The sequence below is a fragment of the Neovison vison genome, chromosome 1, assembly GCF_020171115.1.
Source record: "Neovison vison isolate M4711 chromosome 1, ASM_NN_V1, whole genome shotgun sequence".
NCBI lineage: Eukaryota > Metazoa > Chordata > Mammalia > Carnivora > Mustelidae > Neogale > Neogale vison.
In genome coordinates, this window is record NC_058091.1 from 37,450,659 (window position 1) to 37,470,358 (window position 19,700).

Genomic DNA, 19,700 nt, shown 5'->3' on the forward strand with positions numbered 1-19,700 from the left:
CTAAAGTGCACTTAACAGTATCCTATCCTGGTAAACGCTTGATATTTTCAAGTCACCTTTTTTACAGGATATCTTTTTTTGTCATTTGATGAGTACCAGGCATTTTATTTGATTTTATAGCTGTATCTAAAATACGTAAAGTACAAAGCTATGGTCACCAGCTATTTACAAGTTGGTGTCCTTTTATTTCGTTAGTATACAGACAATTTTCTTAGGTGCTAAGACACCAGATTGAATTTTTACAGAAACATGAAAGCAACCATTTAACTAGCTTTTAGAGCACTGAATTTAATAGAATGTCCAGTCATTTGTATCAGGCGCCCTCAACTCTCCATGGCCCCAAGTGCTACATTTAAAGACGTAAACACAATGGAGAAGTTTAGTGAAGCAATTCCAATTTACATTTTGTTTCCTCCTACCATTTCTTCTAACAATGTCTTTGAATCCAGGCTGGGCAGTATTTCATGTTTTTATGCCAAAATTGCTCTGGCCTGTCAAAATGTTTTATGACAGCTTGAATAAAGAACCATCAGAGACCCATTTGAGATGCAGAAGGTTACCTCCAATCTAGCTCCCTTATCACAAAACAAAACCAAAAAAACAATGAAAGAAAGAAAGAAAATAAAAAGGGAGAAGATGGCTCATTCTCCATCTGCCTGCCAATCTAGGAGGTTAACCTATTGTTTTCTTCCCTTCTCTCTTTTTCTCTTCCCCCCCCTCCCCTGTACTCCTTCTTCTCTCTTTTCTCTTTCTATACCCTCTCTCTTTTCTTCTTGTGTTTTTTTTTTCATGTTCAGCTTTAGTAACAAATGAGCATCTGTCAGTTTTATAAACTGCAACAATAATTGTTTAAGACAATCAATTTTGGATAAACAATCAACTACAGCAGAATAAATCAAGATTTTTTAAACCCATTTTCTTTAGACATTCTGCTTCTTTTTGTTTGTTATGTGTTTATTTTTAAAATATAATTTTAATTTAATGTGATGACATAAGCACAGTTAGGCTGTAGTGTAATACATAAAGAAATATATTGTTCTCAAAATAGTAAGATTTAATGAAAAGATTGTTCAGTGGCTTTGTTAAAAACAATAAAGTTTTTTTGAGGATATAGTGTAATTCTTTTTATTGCATTAATATAACCAAATATATGCCTATCTATCTTATCTTTGTCTTTAACCAAATGATTAGATTTGGAATACATTATTGTAATTGAATTTCATTTAAAGTTGACTTAGCATTATCTGTTACCTGCATGCTTCTGGGTGCATTTTAAGAAGATTTTAACTTTTAAGATGATTCTATGTTGTTTGAATTTTGACTACCTTTTCTGAGGCATATTGGCTACCTCCTTCCAGAGCCTTATAATTGAAAGTTCATATAAACCATTCCTCTTTCAAATTGCTGTCATACATGGTTAGCAGATCCCAGGAATATTGTAAATTTTCTAACTTTACTCTGCATTTTGTACATCTGGCCTCTACTGCCCTTCAAGGTGAAGATGAAACTGTGTCTTTAGTAGATTTCTCTCTGATTCTGTGATAGCAGTCCCTCATATCTTGTACTAATTTTATGTATATGTCAACAGTGGCTGGTCTTTAAGAAAATAAATCAAAAGAATAAGTAAGATGTCTAAATGTTTTTAATATTGCTGTCAGTGTAGTAGGCTACCTGTAAATGAAATGTCTTCTTTTCCCAGTGTATTAATTTGATTGATTGACTGACTGATAGATTTACAAATGTGTTTCCAAGTCCATTACAAACCTCAATATGGCTTGAACTATGCCATGATAGCAGTGAATTTAATTAAACCTCCAGTCTGATAAGAGTCATGTCAGAGAATTTTGGTGATGTCTTTTGTTGATTTACTGGAAAAGCAATTCAGTTCGTAACCTATGAGCTGGATCCTATGTTACCTATAGAAGCTTGCAGATAATACCTATACGCCAACAGACTGAAGTAGTCTGTTAAAACTGCTGTGACTCAGGTGATGTGGAAGCAAGTTCACTGTTCCAAGGAGCACTCTGCATAATGAAATTCCTGGGCTGACTGCACAATAAGTGCTTTGCTTCATCACAGTCATGCTTTCTTACATCATTACAGTTAAATTTCCAGGCACCAAAACCTACATTGACCCTGAAACCTATGAGGATCCAAATAGAGCTGTCCATCAATTCGCCAAGGAGCTAGATGCCTCCTGTATTAAAATTGAGCGTGTGATTGGTGCAGGTAAGGCTGTTGTAGCTTCCTTGTTCAGCTGTTCCATTTAGCCAGGATCGAAAGTCATATATCATAATGACAGGCAAATAATTATACCTCAAGTATAGAACTTTTGCATTTACCTGAACTGTTGGAAGCAATGAGGCTGTACTTGTTTATGAGAGCTCAAGAAAAAGGTGAAAAAGAAGCATATGCCACAGAGAATCTCTATATCTTTTATCTTCTGTTGGATTTTTAAGATAGTGTTCTACTGAAAGCTACTGCATAATAGTTCTGGCCTGTTGTTTAGGGAATGCCTCAGTATTTTTTTTTTTTTTTTTAATTAGAATGTTCCTACATTTTCTCTTACTTGATCAACCGTCTTCTTGCCGGGCTTTCATTTTTATCTCTTTTTTCATGTATTTGTAGGTATCAGTTAGCTGTTTAATTCCATGCAGAAAATTAATTTGTATAAATTATTTAAAAGGGATATTATTTCCTACATATACAACATATTTTCAGAGTAATTATGCATATTGGATCCAACTCCCTTAGATTTAGCAGTCATGGTGCATATGAGTTCCAGACTTTTAAATCTTTAAAAAATATTTGCTTTTCAAACAGCAAAAGAAATAGCAATGTTCAGAATTTGCAAATGTGCCCTTATGCTTTAATCATCAGTGTACATTAAATACATTATTTCAAATCTGTGTTTTTTTCCTTAAAAAGTTTGCCTTGATCCAGTTAAAAAAACAGTTTGTATAACAGATAGTTTAGGGAGCTTAAAAGTGTTTTTAGAATTATGCATTTACTTTGCTAGAAGAAATATTTTTGAGATTAAAATACACTTGCCTGTTCTATTACTTCAGGAGAATTTGGAGAAGTCTGCAGTGGTCGTTTGAAACTTCCAGGGAAAAGAGATGTTGCAGTAGCCATAAAAACCCTCAAAGTTGGTTACACAGAAAAACAAAGGAGAGACTTTTTATGTGAAGCAAGCATCATGGGGCAGTTTGACCACCCAAATGTTGTCCATTTGGAAGGGGTGGTTACAAGAGGTAGATATTGATATCTTTCATTTATCACCCTGACTGTCAGAAAAAAAGTGTTATTTTGTACCTAATCAAAAAAGCAAGTCATGAATATATTGCATATTCTAAATGAATTTTTTTTCTTGGTATATTATGGACTAACTTCTTCTTTTATGTGACTACCTCTGAAAAAATTCAGGATTAAATGAAGGCAGAATTAAAGAATAAATCTGATAGACAGAGTGACTGATATTTTCATTCAGCTTCAGTAGCCATAAAAGTGATACGTTTTAGTGTTTACATTTTATATCAAGTGTCATTTTTTCTGAGTCTTGTTCAGAGAGCAGAAGTCAGAAGAACACACTGACTTTGTTGTTTAATTGTGAATCATAACCGTCTTCCAAACAAACTTCCAGACTCTGAGTTTAACAGCAGCACTGGGGATGTTAGAAACACTCACAGCTCACCCATTCAGCCTTTCAGAAGAGCACCACATTTTTTATAAAGGGTGAGAATGGGAATAAGCCTGAAGTTTAGGTTATGGTTCCTGAAGCAATGCTTTTTTTTTTCCTTATAGATATATATATATGTATATATATGTGTGTGTGCATTTTTTTTTAATTTTAGGGAAACCAGTCATGATAGTAATAGAATTCATGGAAAATGGAGCCCTTGATGCATTTCTCAGGGTAGGTACCAAAATTATCCTCTCATTCTAAATATACTATACATACTACAACTATAATAACTTAATAATAACTGTTTTTTTACAGTATAAAAATAAACATTATAAACTTTAACAGATAAGAAAATTGCTTTTAGAAAAACAGATGAGATTAAAAATCAGAATCCTAGTCTGGTTTGAACTAGAATCCTTTTGAGCCAGGAATTGCTACATTGTGATTTAAACAATAGTACTTATTAACACATTCCCTCAAGTACAGAGGTTACCTACCAGAAGCCCTTTAATTTGAATACATGTTGTAGAGTAACATTTTACTTTTTCAGTAGGAAGGGATAATACAGAGAAGACTAAAAAGTGAGATGAGCATTCGTTATTAGCACGATGATCCCAGTTCTGCTGCGTGGAACCATTTCTATCATATTGCTATATGAACACTGAATGTGGAAGATAGAATTACTAACATTTTGAAAATTAATAATATGTGATTATTTTGTAATAAATTCTAAATATATAAACATACACAATTTTGCTTTGAGACTTTTCACCTAAGAATAAACACATGTTAACATTTTTCTAAATGGCAAGGAGAAAATAGTCTAAAGAATAAGAGAACATGCAGTTTTATCATACATAATCTGGAATGATACATTCAACTTAAATCGTAAACAATCTGAAGATTTAGAGAAATTTTTATTTCTGCACCATTATGATATGCATAACTATCACTTCTTTGGAATAAAGCATCACCTAGCAAGTTTATCAACTCAAACCAATATCCTCATGCAACGTATTTACAATTCAGTTGGAGAAATCTGTGAATTAAAAATGGCTTGGAGGAGTGCCTGGGTGGCTCAGTTGGTTAAGTGTCTGCCTTGGGCTGGTTCTGGGATCCGGCCCCATATAGGGGCTCTCTGCTCAGCAGGGAGCCTGCTTCTCCCTTTCTTTCTGCCTCCCTCTCTCTTTGTCAAATAAATAAATAAAATCTTAAAATAATGGTTTAGAAATAGATGGTGGCCTGTCTGGTTGCAGTAGAGCTCTCAAATCCATTTGCTAGTGCATCTGTTTTAGAGAATCTTTGTTCCAAGTAATGTTCCCGCCAACAGCAAAATAAGGAAAAATACAGAATGAAAACAAAGTCAGCCAGGATAACCACTTTCTACTTCTTAGTTTTTCTTCATCTTTAATCAAAAACTTTCTCCTTTCCCTTTTTTATTATTTGGAGAAAAACATATCTCAATATATGTGTCTTCATCGCTTTATGTATTTCTAGATTATTTACATAATTTTTAGCAGATAACAAAAAATAATTACTTGTCAGGGATAATATTTTCAGATATTCCATTCCCTAACTTTGACTCAAAAATCAGTGTATACTTTTTGAGTCTGCACAACTTTTTGATCTGCACAACCTGAAACTATTTTTAATCAGTAAGAATAACTAAACGATTATTAAATCACTAAACGATTACCAAAACTTTTTTGTATTATCTGAAGGTCAGTTGAATCAACAACCACTTTATTTTTCACAGATGTCTGTATTATGTAGAAAATTGGTTAATAATTCCTATTATACTGTAGTAAATGACTAGAGTGCAGTTTTCACAACAATTGTCCTCCTTTGAAAGTAAAGGACTTTTATTCTTGTCTTCCTGTAGAAACACGATGGGCAATTTACTGTCATTCAGTTAGTAGGAATGCTGAGAGGAATTGCTGCTGGAATGAGATATTTGGCCGATATGGGATACGTTCACAGGGACCTGGCAGCTCGCAATATTCTTGTCAACAGCAATCTTGTTTGTAAAGTGTCCGATTTCGGCCTGTCCCGGGTTATAGAGGATGATCCAGAAGCTGTCTATACAACAACTGTAAGAAAAAGTCTCTTTCCGCACTTCTTTGTCTTCCCAAGGTTTTCCAACAGAGGAAGCAGGACTTAATATGAATCTCAACAGTAGAAAAGAGGCAGATTTATCTCAGATTTTTGTTGATGCTGTTTTCTCCTTTTAGAAGAATCACTGCTGCTTTTCCACTCTACATGTAGACTAAGAGAAGTAAGATCAGAATGGCAACATGCTTGTCTTATTATAATCAGGGTGTTTATATACATAATATACAGTTTTATACAATAACATCTAGTTGCTAGCTCTCGTAATTGTAGCAGAGAAATGTAATCCTATTTGAAATAAAGATTTTAAAAGAATATTAAATATGCTACTAATTCTTACAACTTTCATGAGATCAGGAAAAAAAGAAAAGAAATGAGGATTTAGTTAAATTCCTTATATTTCATTCCCTTTTCCTAGTTATGTTGCTTAATTTGTCATTGTCCTTTGACTAGACTCTTGCCCTAAGACAGCCTAAGGGGCCATTAAATTGAGTTGCCTTAAAAATGAAAACTTGTAATGACATTTTAAAAACAGATTAGTACATTTAAATACACTTAGAGAGATTCAAGATGGATAGATGAGATGTTGCTGAATTGCTAACCAAATATACAAGTGTTTAACTGCAGCTTTATAGTTCTGCTATAAATGAATTATAAGTTATTATGCATATTTAAAATTTCAATTTCTTTTTATAACAGGGTGGAAAAATTCCAGTAAGGTGGACAGCACCCGAAGCCATCCAATACCGGAAATTCACATCAGCCAGTGATGTATGGAGCTATGGAATAGTCATGTGGGAAGTTATGTCTTATGGAGAAAGACCTTACTGGGACATGTCAAATCAAGATGTAGGTGTTACACCCGTTAAATGAAAAAGATTTCATACATTAATGTCCATTGTTATTGGAACATGTAGGTCATGGCTCCTAAGAAGAAACTTTCATAGAATTAGAAAAATAGGATTGCTGAGTTGTCACAGTTATTTCCATAAAGATTACCGTAAATTAATGGTTCAGTTAATTTCATTCTGAAGAATTGCTTCTTTTTTTTTTTTTTTAAATCTCTCCCCGTAATAGAAGCATACAAAAGATATGTTGTCCTAATAAAGATAATGATGCTGTGCTTGCACATCTCTAGTGGGAAAGTCACACGAGTGGAAGAATCATTTGCAGAGAGGAGGGGAAGGAAGACAGTGTTTTATTTTGTCTTCGAAGCTTATCTTTCTTTTTCTTTTAAAGTCCTGAGAAAACGGATTTAAATTATCTGTTGTTGGTTGATCTGATTAAATTTTCATTTCATGAGACAAACTCGATGTTATGATCAGTTTTGGTAAGTGTTTTGTAGTGATATTTTAGAATGTAATCACAATGGGAGTGCTCTTGGAAATTCCTAACAAGCTAGCACTTAACTAAATATGCATCGTGATATACACTAAGGCATAAAACATGCTGTTATCCTTTGAGAAAAGAAGGTGATGGCAGTTCTTGGGGGCATACATCTCACACCAAGAAACCATTTATAAAATAATATAGCATAAGTGCAAATGAATATTTGCTTCTGTTAGGTTGGATTTTATGAAATTGGTATTCACGTAAGTCAGAAATGTTCAAATACTGGCAGATTCATACAGTTCAACTTACTGAAAATGTGAGTGAAATTTGGATAAAAGTAGAGCAAGTGTAAAATCTAGGAACGTACTCTGGATTTGAACTGGAAATCTGAGAAGACTTTGGTTCATAGCTAATGAGAGAATTTTCCAAGGGGGTGTACTGAATAGTCCAGAAGCAAAAGCTTAGCAAAGTGTGCAGAGATGAACCAAATAGACTCCCTACCCTAGAACAGAGATGTGCACATTGGTAGTGACTTGATATACAGATTAACTTGGGGCAGATTGGTGAAAGACTTGATGAAGGAGTGGCTCAGTGGGTTAAAGCCTTTGCCTTAGGCTCAGGTTGTGATCCCAGGGTCCTGGGATCAAGCCCGCATCAGGCTCTCTGCTCAGCAGGGAACTTGCTTCCCTTCCTCTCTCTTTGCCTCTCTGCCTACCTGTGATTTCTGTCTGTCAAATAAATAAATGAAATCTTTAAAAAAAAAATACATGTTCTCAATGAGTAAAGAAGTAAGTGGTGCTTGAGAAAAGTCTGTATTGCCATTTAAAAGAAGGATGTGACTAGCAAACTGGAGTAGTGAATTCTTGAAGTATTATAGACATGGACAGCAACAGAAGCTGACTAAAGATAAAATTGAGTTATTTTTCATAAAGGGGTCTCAAACATTGTTATATGAAATCAGTATTGGGGGGTTATTTTTAGAATTTACTGTGTCAAATTCCTAAGATTCTAAATGGTTCGTTTTTGACAACTAAAGTCAGATCATTTGTTGGTAAGGTTGAACAAGTTTCTGAATTAACTGAAAAGCTCACAGCCTGAAGAGGTGGAACTTTTAAATCATCTGGATGTTTTTGTGTTTTGAACTGAGAGATGACATGAAACTTTTTTGTTTTTTTGGTTTTGGTTTCTGTTTTTTAAAGATAAAAGTCTAAATGATGAGTCCGTTTGGCAGAGGCAAAGTTGTTAATATTTGACAGGACTCAGTGTCAAAGATTTCATGGACTGTCAAAATGTGGGCAAACAAATCCTTGGGGCAGAGAAAGAGAAATATTTACATTCCCTAGACATTTGGTGGAGTTTCATTTCTTTTGACACCTTCCTTCTATACTAGATTCAAACATAAAAGAATGACAGGAATAGAAGATGACTTAAATTCAAAGTTCACTTAACTTCCAAAAAACAAATAAGAGAAATGGTTAAGAAGAAAAAAAATCTTCAATTTTAATTTTTAGAATTCCTTAAATGTTCTTTGTTTTTTTTTCCTGAAAATGAAATGTCAAAAATATATAATTAGTGTACAAGAATTAAGAAATATTTTTACTGATCAAATGAAATTATGTCTACAGGGATATTTACTTCTGACCTAGAACATTTAGCACTCACCTTTCTTCTTTTTTTGTAATTATGAAGGTCTGAATTATAAATTCAGACACATGTTTCTATAATAGTAAGAGATTACCTACACAGTTGTTTTTATAGTAAAATTTATATTAATATTTCTCTTATAGGATAATGCCCATTATTTATACTTACGTTGTTGAAGTGCTATTTGAGCAATTACATGTTTAAGTTTCAAAATGCAGGGGCACCTGGGTGGCTCAGTTGGTTAAGTGACCACCTTTGCCGTGGGTCATGATCCTGGAGTCCCGAGATTGAGTCCCGCATTGGGCTCTCTGCTTGGCAGGGAGACTACTTCTCCCTTTGACCCTACCCCTTCTCATGCTCTCTCTCTCTCTCTCTCTCTCTCTCTCAAATAAATAAATAAAATCTTTAAAAAAATGAGTTTCAAAATGCAAATGGTAAAAAAAAATGAGTAATTCAAAATAATGAACTTCATTCTGGCAAAAAATTCTCTAGATAAAATTTTTTTTATTTTAAGTCTCTGGTAGGAGTTCATGGAGAGACTTAAGAGATCTGACAACCACCGATGCATATGGAAATCTTGTGTATTTGCGAATAGATTGTGTTTTCTGGGAAGTTTACTTTCAACAGATCTAACCAAATATTATTATTTTTAATTAGTTTATATTGTTTTATCAAGTGAATTAATTATCTTTACATTGTTCAAATTTAGTTGACAGGAATTTATCAGGGATTTTAGAAAGCCTTCAAATTTCAAATGCCTTGGATTTTAAGACTTTTGACACCCATGAGAAACAATATGTAAATTGATGGTTATGTTTGTAAGCAAGTCCACAGAATTCCAGGCTGAATGCTGAATAAAAATAGGTTTCTGTGATCACTCTGATCCAGGAGTACTGTAGAAGTCAGTAAGGTAGTATCCAAAAAGGTTTATTTGCATGCTGGATAGGGCAGTGAGTAAGAAAAACTTGGTAAAAGATAATATGCATGTGTTTGATGATGACCACATCCAAACAGGTTATTGTTTGATTAACACTTGAATGGATTCTTATTGTATGTGCATGTATTTATAATTTTCTTGAATTTTCACTGCAATGGGAACAGTTAGAATTTAGTTATTTGCTATTAAAATTGAGAGTGAGCTTCCCAAATAAATTTCTAGTTTTCTTTCTTTTTTCTTAAAAAGATGTTTGGCCCTTTCTGTAATGACCTTTCAAAGAAAGATCTTTCTGTGTGTAAATTCAGTCAAAGATAATAAATATTACAGAAATTGAAAATACTCTTAGCATTCACAGTAGCTATTTTTAATTAAATGTGTGTTAATTAGTTCAAATAAAACTTTTACCCTCAAATTTTGAAATTCTGAAATTCTTCATATAGATTATATTTTATATATATAGATTACATATTTTCTGTTTATAGTACTCAACAAAGTCATTTCTTCTCACTTTAAGTTAAACCAATAAATTGTTAGTTTAACTAACAGTTAGGCATAAGATGATAAAAATAATTACATGTCCATAAATTATTAAAATGGTTCATTAGAAGACTTTTTATTTTTTTTAAAGATTTTTATTTATTTATTTGACAAACAAGAGATCACAAGTAGGCAGAGAGAGAAGTAAGCAGGCTCCCCGCTGAGCAGAGAGCCCAATGCAGGGCTAGATTCCAGGACTCTGGGATCATGACCTGAGCTGAAGGCAGAGGCTTTAACCCACTGAGCCACCCAGGCACCCCTAGAAGACGTTTTTTAAGAGTTTCAAAAATATAATACACTTTAAACTTACTCTCGTTAAATTGTGAGCCCTGTTTTTTTTCTTTTCCCTTTTCCTTTTAAAAGTCACCACTGATTTATGAGTTTTTATTTTTCATATTATGATAGAAACAAAATTGTGATCTTTTTTGGTAAAACTTTGCCATCATCCCATATGTGTGGTCCAGAATATTTAATTGCATAAAATGTGGGTCATATATTATTGTGAAGTTAATGGAATGGAAATGAGCATGAGCAAAGAGCAGAAGTCAATCATGTTAGATCCCATTTTGAATTATTACAGGCCCTGTATCATAGGGTCTTTCTGTATTCCTTTTTCTCCTAATTACAATGATCATACTGTAATAATACTGAAACACTTTTCAGCAAGAAACTTTTGTTTTTATTTCTAAGTATTTCTTTACAGTATATACCAAAGAAGTGCTCCCTAAATACATGTCATTTACCAAAGTCACTTCCTATTAATCTCGGACCTATCTAGAATTAGAAATTGCTTAATATTTTTCTGTTTTCTTGGACTTCTATTAGAATATTAAGGCTAGATCTACCTGTAAACCACAAAATCAGGAAGAAAAGCATCTCTTGGACAGAAGAATCCCTGTCCAACAGGTTTCCGGTCGTTTTAAGAAGATGTCTTAAATGAATTTTGTGAATAATTACATAATGCCCTAAGAAACGTAGGTTCAACCATTTTACCTGTGTGCCTTGTTGTTTCCAAGAATGTATAACTATTTGCAGAAAGTACCTTTTACTCTTCCAACTGGGAATAAAATGCAGTTAACCAAATAAAAACTGTAGAACCTTTAGATTCAGTTTGTGTCTGAATCATCCCCCATCATCAGGTTTCCCCTCAAAGGGTATGTATATCTTGGATTATGCCAATGTGTGCTCCCTGAAGCTGAAGTTTCCCTGAAATATTCTCTAGTGCTCCTAGAGATAGGTGCCTGTTTCCTAATGGGAAACTTAAGGTTCCAAAGTCCATTCCAGTCCAGAGAATCTCTTATTTTAAGTGCTGTCCTTAGCTGCTGTTCCTTTAAAAATTTGTAAAACACTGTATCTTTGAAAGCTGGAAGTTTCATTTTGTGCTGAAATTAACGTTTCCCTGCTGTAATAATAAGAATCATGAAATTCCTATATTGCAATAGGAGAAACCCCAGAGGGTTCATTAACTCATTCCTGTAAGAGTCATTTAATGGTACTAACTTCATTGGCACAAAGACTTAAGGATATATTGGGTTCAGTGATGAAGAATTCTAAATGTTTTTATGAAGTCTTGGAGAGCTGCTGAAAATTATTAATGTCTGGAGAATCATGATAAGTTTTAGATTAACATTTTATTATTTTTTATTTTAATTTTTAAGTAATCGCTACACCCAACATGGGGCCCGAATTTACAACCCTGAGATCAAGAGTCTTATGCTCCACTGAGTGAGCCAACCAGCCACCCCTAGATTTGCATTTTTAAAGATTATTCTCAAGGCAAAAAAAAAAAAAGGAAAGATCACTCTACATGCATTGCACAAGCAGGGACATTGGTTAGAAGATGATTCAAAATAATAAGGGCTGCACCAATGTTATAAGCATGGGAGTGGAGTCCTGTTAAATCAGGAAGATATTACTTAGGTTCAAATACAAGCAACCTCCGACATAAGGAAAGCCATTCTTTTCCCAATTAGGAAAAAAAAAAAAAAAAAGTCTCTCGATTGTTCATTATTGGTCATTTTGAATATATAAATTATTAGAAGTTGTCGACTTACTTATTCACAACTTAGCCACTGTTTAAATAACTTAACCTAGCTTTCCAAAGTACAAGTAAACGGATGTGCAGGACGTACAATGTAGTAATCAGGAAAGAATTTTAGCTGAGGATTTGTCTTACAGTATTTTTCAAAAATCACTATAATTAAGTTAATCTATTTACCTTTTAAATTTTCTCAGTTTACATATATAGATTTTTCTTAACTTTCCTTTTTTCTTTTTTATATGAAGGACTTTATGAAACAATTGTTGATGCCAGCTACTTCATTCATCCCAAAGGGCGACCTTTTATATTTTAATGTGCTATTCTTGAATGTCAACAAGCATCAGGGATATGTTTCCCTACAAATATTAAGTTAATCAACATTTCGTAAAGCCAGCTTTCTGTCTGCCTACCTATGGCTTTATTTTCTTCAAAAACTCAAGGCCACCTCTGGTTTTTTTCCCATCATTTTTTTTTAAACATTTCTACTGCCATTATGTCAGTCAGTATCAAAAACGATTTGTTAATCCCCCTTGACACGATGTTAATGTTTTACGAGTCCTTATTTGTGTTGCTTGCCTTCTTAATTATTTTCCTGTGCTGCTCCAATTTTCAACAATTTCTAATGTTTAAGATCTATTTTTGCTTTCCATATAAACAAAAAAGAAACAAGTCTGTATAAGTAGTTTTCAGACTTTCTGATTGCTATGTACCCGTGTCTTTGGAGACTTATTTTTCACGAACATTCAAAGCTTGATGCAGTGTTTCAGACTGTTATTAGGTATAAATAGAAAGCGATGTGCTGATAAAACTTGAACAACCAGAACTCTGGAGTGGGAAAGTCCTAATTTCGAACTTTTCCCAATTTCCTGGTGTAATCCATTCCCTTGCCCTTTTGCAAGGCTGATTTCATTCAGTCTGCCAGTGTGAGGTCACTAAACTTGGAATGTGGTACAGTCACCTTCAGGAACCACCTGTATACTCCTCATTCAACACCCCACTCTATATTATAACCTTATACATTTCCTAAATAGGTAGGCTCTATATTATTTAAAGTAATAGTGTGCTTGGTAATATTTTCTATCATAGCACATTCACGTATTTTGAGATTTAGTTTGAAAGTGTCATTTGAACCCTGTAAAAAGTGAAACTTTGCAGGGGGTGATTCTGGGTAACTCAGATCTTCCTCTTACAACTTGAAGAATTCATTCATCCATAGGCAAGTAGGTACATGTACAGCCAGATACAAGTAAAATATTTCCATAACATTTTCCCTTTTAAAAACCTCTGGGATGACATGAAAATTGTTTTGTCTATTGCACCCTGGTTGAACTTAATCTCTGCTCCTAATTCCTAAATCAGCTAGAAGGGTCATGATATCGTGCTCTTCATACACTCCTTAATAACACATCGAATGTTTATAGGTGTTCAGGAAAACAAAAACCAAGTTTTTTTGCAAAGCTTCGAAGGGCGCTTCGGTCTTATCTCAATAAATCTCTTCGCCTGCTAGACAATGCATGTTATTATAATTGAACCTCAATCAGTAATATTTTTAATGTCCCTTTGGCTATTAGGTTATAAAAGCAATAGAAGAAGGTTATCGTTTACCAGCACCTATGGACTGCCCGGCTGGTCTTCACCAATTGATGCTGGACTGTTGGCAAAAGGAACGTGCAGAAAGGCCAAAGTTTGAACAGATAGTTGGAATTCTAGACAAAATGATTCGAAACCCAAATAGTCTGAAAACACCCCTGGGAACTTGTAGTAGGTAAGAAATACCTAAGTGGATGGAATCTGAGAGACATTTGAATATTCACCTGAACCATTTATCTCCTCAGTCCTAATCCAATGGCAAGCTGACATCTGGGTTAAACTATAACCAGTGTGAAATTTATTGTGTTCACAGAAATTTTTGTTTTTTTTTTTCTTTCCAGATGGCTTACCTTAATTAAATTAGTGTTTAATGAGACCTATTATTATTGCCTTTTGGTTTTCTTAAAAGTTATGGGAGCTATCACTGGCTATCTGTTTTAGAAGACTTTCCAACTAGAATTTTGTGATTAGGTGGCATTTCACATTTTCAAGTCAGTACTCCTGTTACGTGGGTCTTTATTACTATTGCCTTACTTTTTTTGCATGCAGCAATTTGCTTTGCTTTGAGTCTTTTAGTAAAACTAAAACTAGTTTCGTTTTATTACTTATTATTTATTTATTATTAGTAATACTCTGTGAAGTTAAAATTTATGACAGTAGCTCAGTAAGTGATGGAAGGGGCTTACCCGTCAAAAGGAGTCCAAAACACTGCATCCATTCTCTGCACTTGGCTCCCCCCCACCCCCCGTTGTGAGGCACACTAGAAATCATTCTGCTCCAGCCACTAGGTGAACCTGATGCTCACTGTGTCCTTGCAGAGGTCATAGGAACTCACTAGGCGCTCTCAAGGACACCATCAGTACAGCAAAGACACGGAGTTCTCAGTAGAACCACATAGAACGAGTTAGTCCACAGTCAAACGTGCTTCCTTCCCTCACAGCTGCTTTTGGTGAAGCAAGTGAACAAATAAATATGGACTGATTACAAATAGAGTTGGCTGGAATTTTAGAAATGTGTGGAAGACGCATCCGGAGGTCGTAAAATCTAAATACAATGTCAATTTCAGAGTTTGTAGTTCCAGGGCAGCCTTTAGATTTGTATTAACTTTTCCGTTTATCCATTACCAGAACACCCATTGGAATATGTAATTTTATTCTTTATAGCTTTTTTTTTTTTTTTTGTATAGGCAAAGACATTCTTTATTGGTTCATGAAAAAAAATAATGTGCTTTTCTGTTTTCATTCGTATCTAGGCCAATAAGTCCTCTTTTGGATCAAAACACTCCTGACTTCACTACCTTTTGTTCAGTTGGAGAATGGCTACAAGCTATTAAGATGGAAAGGTATAAAGATAACTTCACAGCCGCTGGCTACAACTCCCTTGAATCAGTGGCCAGGATGACTATCGAGTAAGTTGAAGCTCTCAGAATTCTATTTAAGCATATATTATGTACAATCTGAGCTTTATACATCAGGTCATCTGTCATATATTAAAGAGAAGTAAACCACAAAATCAGGGAGAAAAGCATCTCTTTAATAAGTGCTTATTATGTGCCAGGCATTGTGCTAAATAGACCTTTGAAGTTGTAGTCCATTTTTAAACTCTCATAGCAATAATTTTAAGTCAATAGTGTTATACACAATGAGGCGCAGGCTCAGAGAATGTAAATGTTTTCCCAAACTGACTCAACTAGTAAGTGGTAATTCGTTTGTCTCTATAGACAGTGTTCTAAACACCACACCATGAGCCTTTCTCTTTCCTTAACCACTGTATCATCTGGGTGCCTGTGCATTAAAGAAAGAAACTTTCTCCATTGCAAAGGAGGATTTCTTTCACCACATTTTTTTATGACATTAAAAACTCAAAGCTTCCTTCCCAATACCAAATGCATTTTGACATCCAATAGGATTACTTTCTGAAGAGATCCAAGGCAGCTTAATTCAATTAACTGTAACTGAGAGTTTAGCTTATGTTTTGGAAGGTGTGTGATTGACTCATTATTATTATTTTTTAACCTGATGAATGACCTCCTAAAGCAACTTTTGAAGTTTGCTGTGAACTGGAAGTCAAAAGAACTAAATTTTCATCTCTGGCTCCCTCAATGATTATGTGGTCTTAGGAAATCCACGTATCGTCTCTGAACATCAGCTTCTTTGGCTGCAACATAACTCACGGGCAATGAAGCTCCTCTCGATCAGTGTGTTTGAAAATGGGAAACAGTCTTCAAGGTTCTTTGAGCGGATCCATCTTATGTACTGTTGTGCGAAGTGTTTCACATGTTTCAGCTGAGAGAGCCAGCAATCAGCTTCTCTCTCCTGGCATGTCAGGAGGTAGCATCTATGTGAACTTAAGTGTGCGTGTGCTGTCTTGTTTGGTTTCCTTCTAGTTACCACATGGGAGAGCTGGCATAAGTATACCCCATCTCTCCAAAGCAATCTACTTCACTGAAAAACTAGGATCCTCAAAGTCTTTTTAGACCACGACTATGAAATACTATGCTACTGTACTGTTGCCATCTTTTAATCACTTGCAAATACCTAAGCTCAATCTTCCTGGCTATTAGGATAAGTAAAACTACATATACAGACACAGTTAGTCGATGTCACATTTAAGCTATTAAACATAGGTATTGCACATTTTAGAAAGTAATTTTTTTTCTAAAATGTAGTGAAATGATCGAACTGAACCGGAGTCAAGTATACAACGAATAATATGCTCAGAATTACCCTACAATAATGAAACTCAATATAGATCTTTTGGTGATCATCGAATATTCTTGATTTACTAGAGCCCCAAATGCTTACATTTGCACCACTTCCTCTTATAACCATTATCATATGGTTTCACTTACTTGTGAAACATAGGGAATAACACAGAGGACCTTGGAAGATGAAGAGAAGTGGGTGGGGGGAATCGGAGAGGGAGACGGACCATGAGAGACTCTACTCTGAGAAACAAACTGAGGGTTTTGGGGGGGAGGAAGGTGGGGGTTTGGGTGAGCCTGGTGGTGGGTATTAAGGAGGGCACGTATTGCATGGAGCACTGTTTGTAGTGCATAAACAATGAATTTTGGAACATTGGAAAAAAATTAAATTAAAAAAAATTTAAACTTCACTTAGGTTCAAGAATACCATGCAAATAACATTTCCTGATCTTATCTTAAGAATACTTTTAAGACTTTGATTAATTTTTGTCTTCAAAATTTCAGATCAGTTTAAAAAGAACTTACAGCAGATTGAGAGCCTGAGCATTTAGGTTCTTGGGAAGGAGCATGCTGATGCAGCTCGCCAGTCTGACCCACTGTAGGAATGTGATCATAATACCCAAGACCACTTAGATAAGATCCGTTTGCCTCAGATAAACAGAAGATTGAATTAAAGAGCTGATGACAATTAAGTACCAAGTACATTCTTTGTAAGATAACTAACAAAATGCATTTGTCTTTTCCAGAGATGTGATGAGTTTAGGGATCACACTGGTTGGCCATCAGAAGAAAATTATGAGCAGCGTTCAGACTATGAGAGCACAAATGCTACATTTACACGGAACTGGCATCCAAGTGTGATAGGCATTTCTCCCTTATCAGGGAGATTATGGATTGAGAGAGAACAGTACTGGCCTTCGGTATATGCATAAGAATGCTGCTAGAAGACAGTTGATGTCCTGGGTCCTTCCTACAGTGAAGAGAAGATTTAAGAAGCACCTATAGACTTGAACTCCTAAGTGCCACCAGAATATATAAAAAGGGAATTTAGGATCCACCACTGGTGGCCAGGAAAACAGCAGTGACAATAAACAAAGTACTACCTGAAAACATCCAAACACCTTGAGCTCTCTAACCTCCTTTTTATCGTATAGACTTTTTAAAATGTACATAAAGAATTTAAGAAAGAATATATTTGTCAAATAAAATCATGATCTTATTGTTAAAATCAATGAAATATTTTCCTTAAATATGTGATTTCAGACGATTCCTTTTTAAAATCATTTGTGTTTATTCTTCATAAGGACTTTGTTTTAGAAAGTTGTTTATAGCTTTGGACCTTTTTAGTGTTAATCTATGACACATTGCTACACTGGGTACCTTTGAAAGAATCTCAAATTAAAAAAAAAAAAAAAAAAAAAAAGAAACAAAAAAAACAAAAAAACAACCACATAGCATGATTGAAGATATACTCTGTCAGAACATTGGTATCCTTTTTGTGCCATTTTATTTTGTTTAATCAGTGCTGTTTTGATATCATTTGCTAATTGGCAGGTAATCACGAAAATGTAAGTTGCCAAGAGCTCTGGTATTTTTTAAAAAGAAATTTTTTTGTAAAGATCAAACAACACACTATCTTTTCAATGAAAAAAGCAATAATGATCCATAAATACTATAAGGCACTTTTAACAGATTGTTTATAGAGTGATTTTACTAGACAGAATTTAATTAAAAAAAAACGCAAATTGTAGGTTTATGACTATAAAAAATTGAGGCACTTCATCTAAAGAGTGTTGGTGAAGGCAAGTGTCTGAGAGCAAGAACTATCCAGTGTTACCTAAAATTTAATCCGAGCACATCGAGGTTTTTTTCAATATTGAGACATTAGGAAATTTAGGAGAAATAGCTGATGTATATTTTATATCCTATTCTGTTTAATGCAGTCCAAACACGAATAGAAAGAAGTAAGTTTTATATTAGAACTCTGAAGCAGGAGAAAAGGGGCAGTTCACATTTTCACCTTTCAGAAACAAATCAGCTGCACAGGATATCACCACTGCAGTTTTTAAAAAGCCTTTTATTTGTGAACACTGATGTCAGAAGCTTATTAAATGAAAGAACTCTTTTTACCGTGTAAGGAAGAGGTGAAGGATCTGGCTTTTTTTTTTTTTAAAGCTTTATTTATTAAACCATATTATTTGATTACTGTGTTAGAATTTCATAAGCAATAATTAAATGTGTCTTTATAGATATTTCAGGAATGTATGCATATTATGAGTAATGCTTTCGAAGTTACGAAAATCATGAACTACCCCAGAATTGAACTGTTGTACTTCCAAAGAAAATTGGGCTGTTTATAATGATTTTAATAGAGAAAGATCCCAGGGATCGGTCATAATTGGTCTTGTTTGATAATGTGGGCATCCACAAACAAACAAATAACAGAAACAAAAACCTGTAAATGTTCCTTTGTAAAACTTGTAAATTTTATTTATACTGTCTTGTTTTGTACACACATTTCTCTGTAGTGGGCTCTGAATACATTGAAAATGCACTATATTTTTCTATTTTACTTGCAGAGCATCACAAAAGAACAGGTATTTTCAGTGCTACATAATGTGTTTTCCCACATTTAGGACCAAAGATGGCTATAGAAAAACTCAAATGGATTGCTTCCCAAACCCCTCCCCACCCTTTTTTTTTCTTTTAAATCACTGTACAGTGTTATTTGATATTTTAATTTATTTTTTGATTGACTAGAAAAATCATTTCAATTTCACTAAAATGTTTTTTGTCCCTAAGGAAAAATAATCTGTAAAATACTTTTAATTAGCATAATACAGTCACCTAGACACTTCCATTTGTAATCTTTGTAATAGACTGTAAATATATTTTTGGAACTATAACACAATGTGCTTGAGGGTTATTTTTCAGTGTCTGCAGTGTATACAAGTGTTTATACTAAGTACAGCACTTTACAATTCTAATCAGTAGCATTGGCCTTTGAGAGAATGAGTGAAAGAGTTTGAGTGAGTGTTCCTAATTCCGTTTGGATTCTAAACTCACTAATAATGAAGTTCTTTTCCTGTTCATAGCTTAAGGTGCTTATTTTTTCTATTAA

At 34.2% G+C, this 19,700-nt stretch overlaps 1 protein-coding gene across 5 annotated transcripts in view; it reads left to right on the top strand.

The window, feature by feature from the left end:
- Positions 1–19,275, top strand: part of EPHA7 (EPH receptor A7) — a 171,206-nt gene extending 151,931 nt beyond the window's left edge. For 2 of the 5 annotated variants that reach the window (XM_044245415.1, XM_044245427.1), the window contains exons 10-17: positions 2,104–2,229; positions 3,069–3,254; positions 3,855–3,916; positions 5,568–5,777; positions 6,494–6,643; positions 13,857–14,050; positions 15,128–15,283; positions 17,326–19,275. In XM_044245415.1, coding sequence (XP_044101350.1) covers positions 2,104–2,229; positions 3,069–3,254; positions 3,855–3,916; positions 5,568–5,777; positions 6,494–6,643; positions 13,857–14,050; positions 15,128–15,283; positions 17,326–17,440 — 1,199 coding nt within the window. In that variant the 3' untranslated portion in view covers positions 17,441–19,275. Of the gene's footprint in view, positions 1–797; positions 882–2,103; positions 2,230–3,068; positions 3,255–3,854; positions 3,917–5,567; positions 5,778–6,493; positions 6,644–13,856; positions 14,051–15,127; positions 15,284–17,325 lie in introns of those variants that run through there. The other 3 variants (XM_044245420.1, XM_044245435.1, XM_044245444.1) reach the window with 2 other exon arrangements.
- Positions 19,276–19,700: the final 425 nt, after the last annotated feature.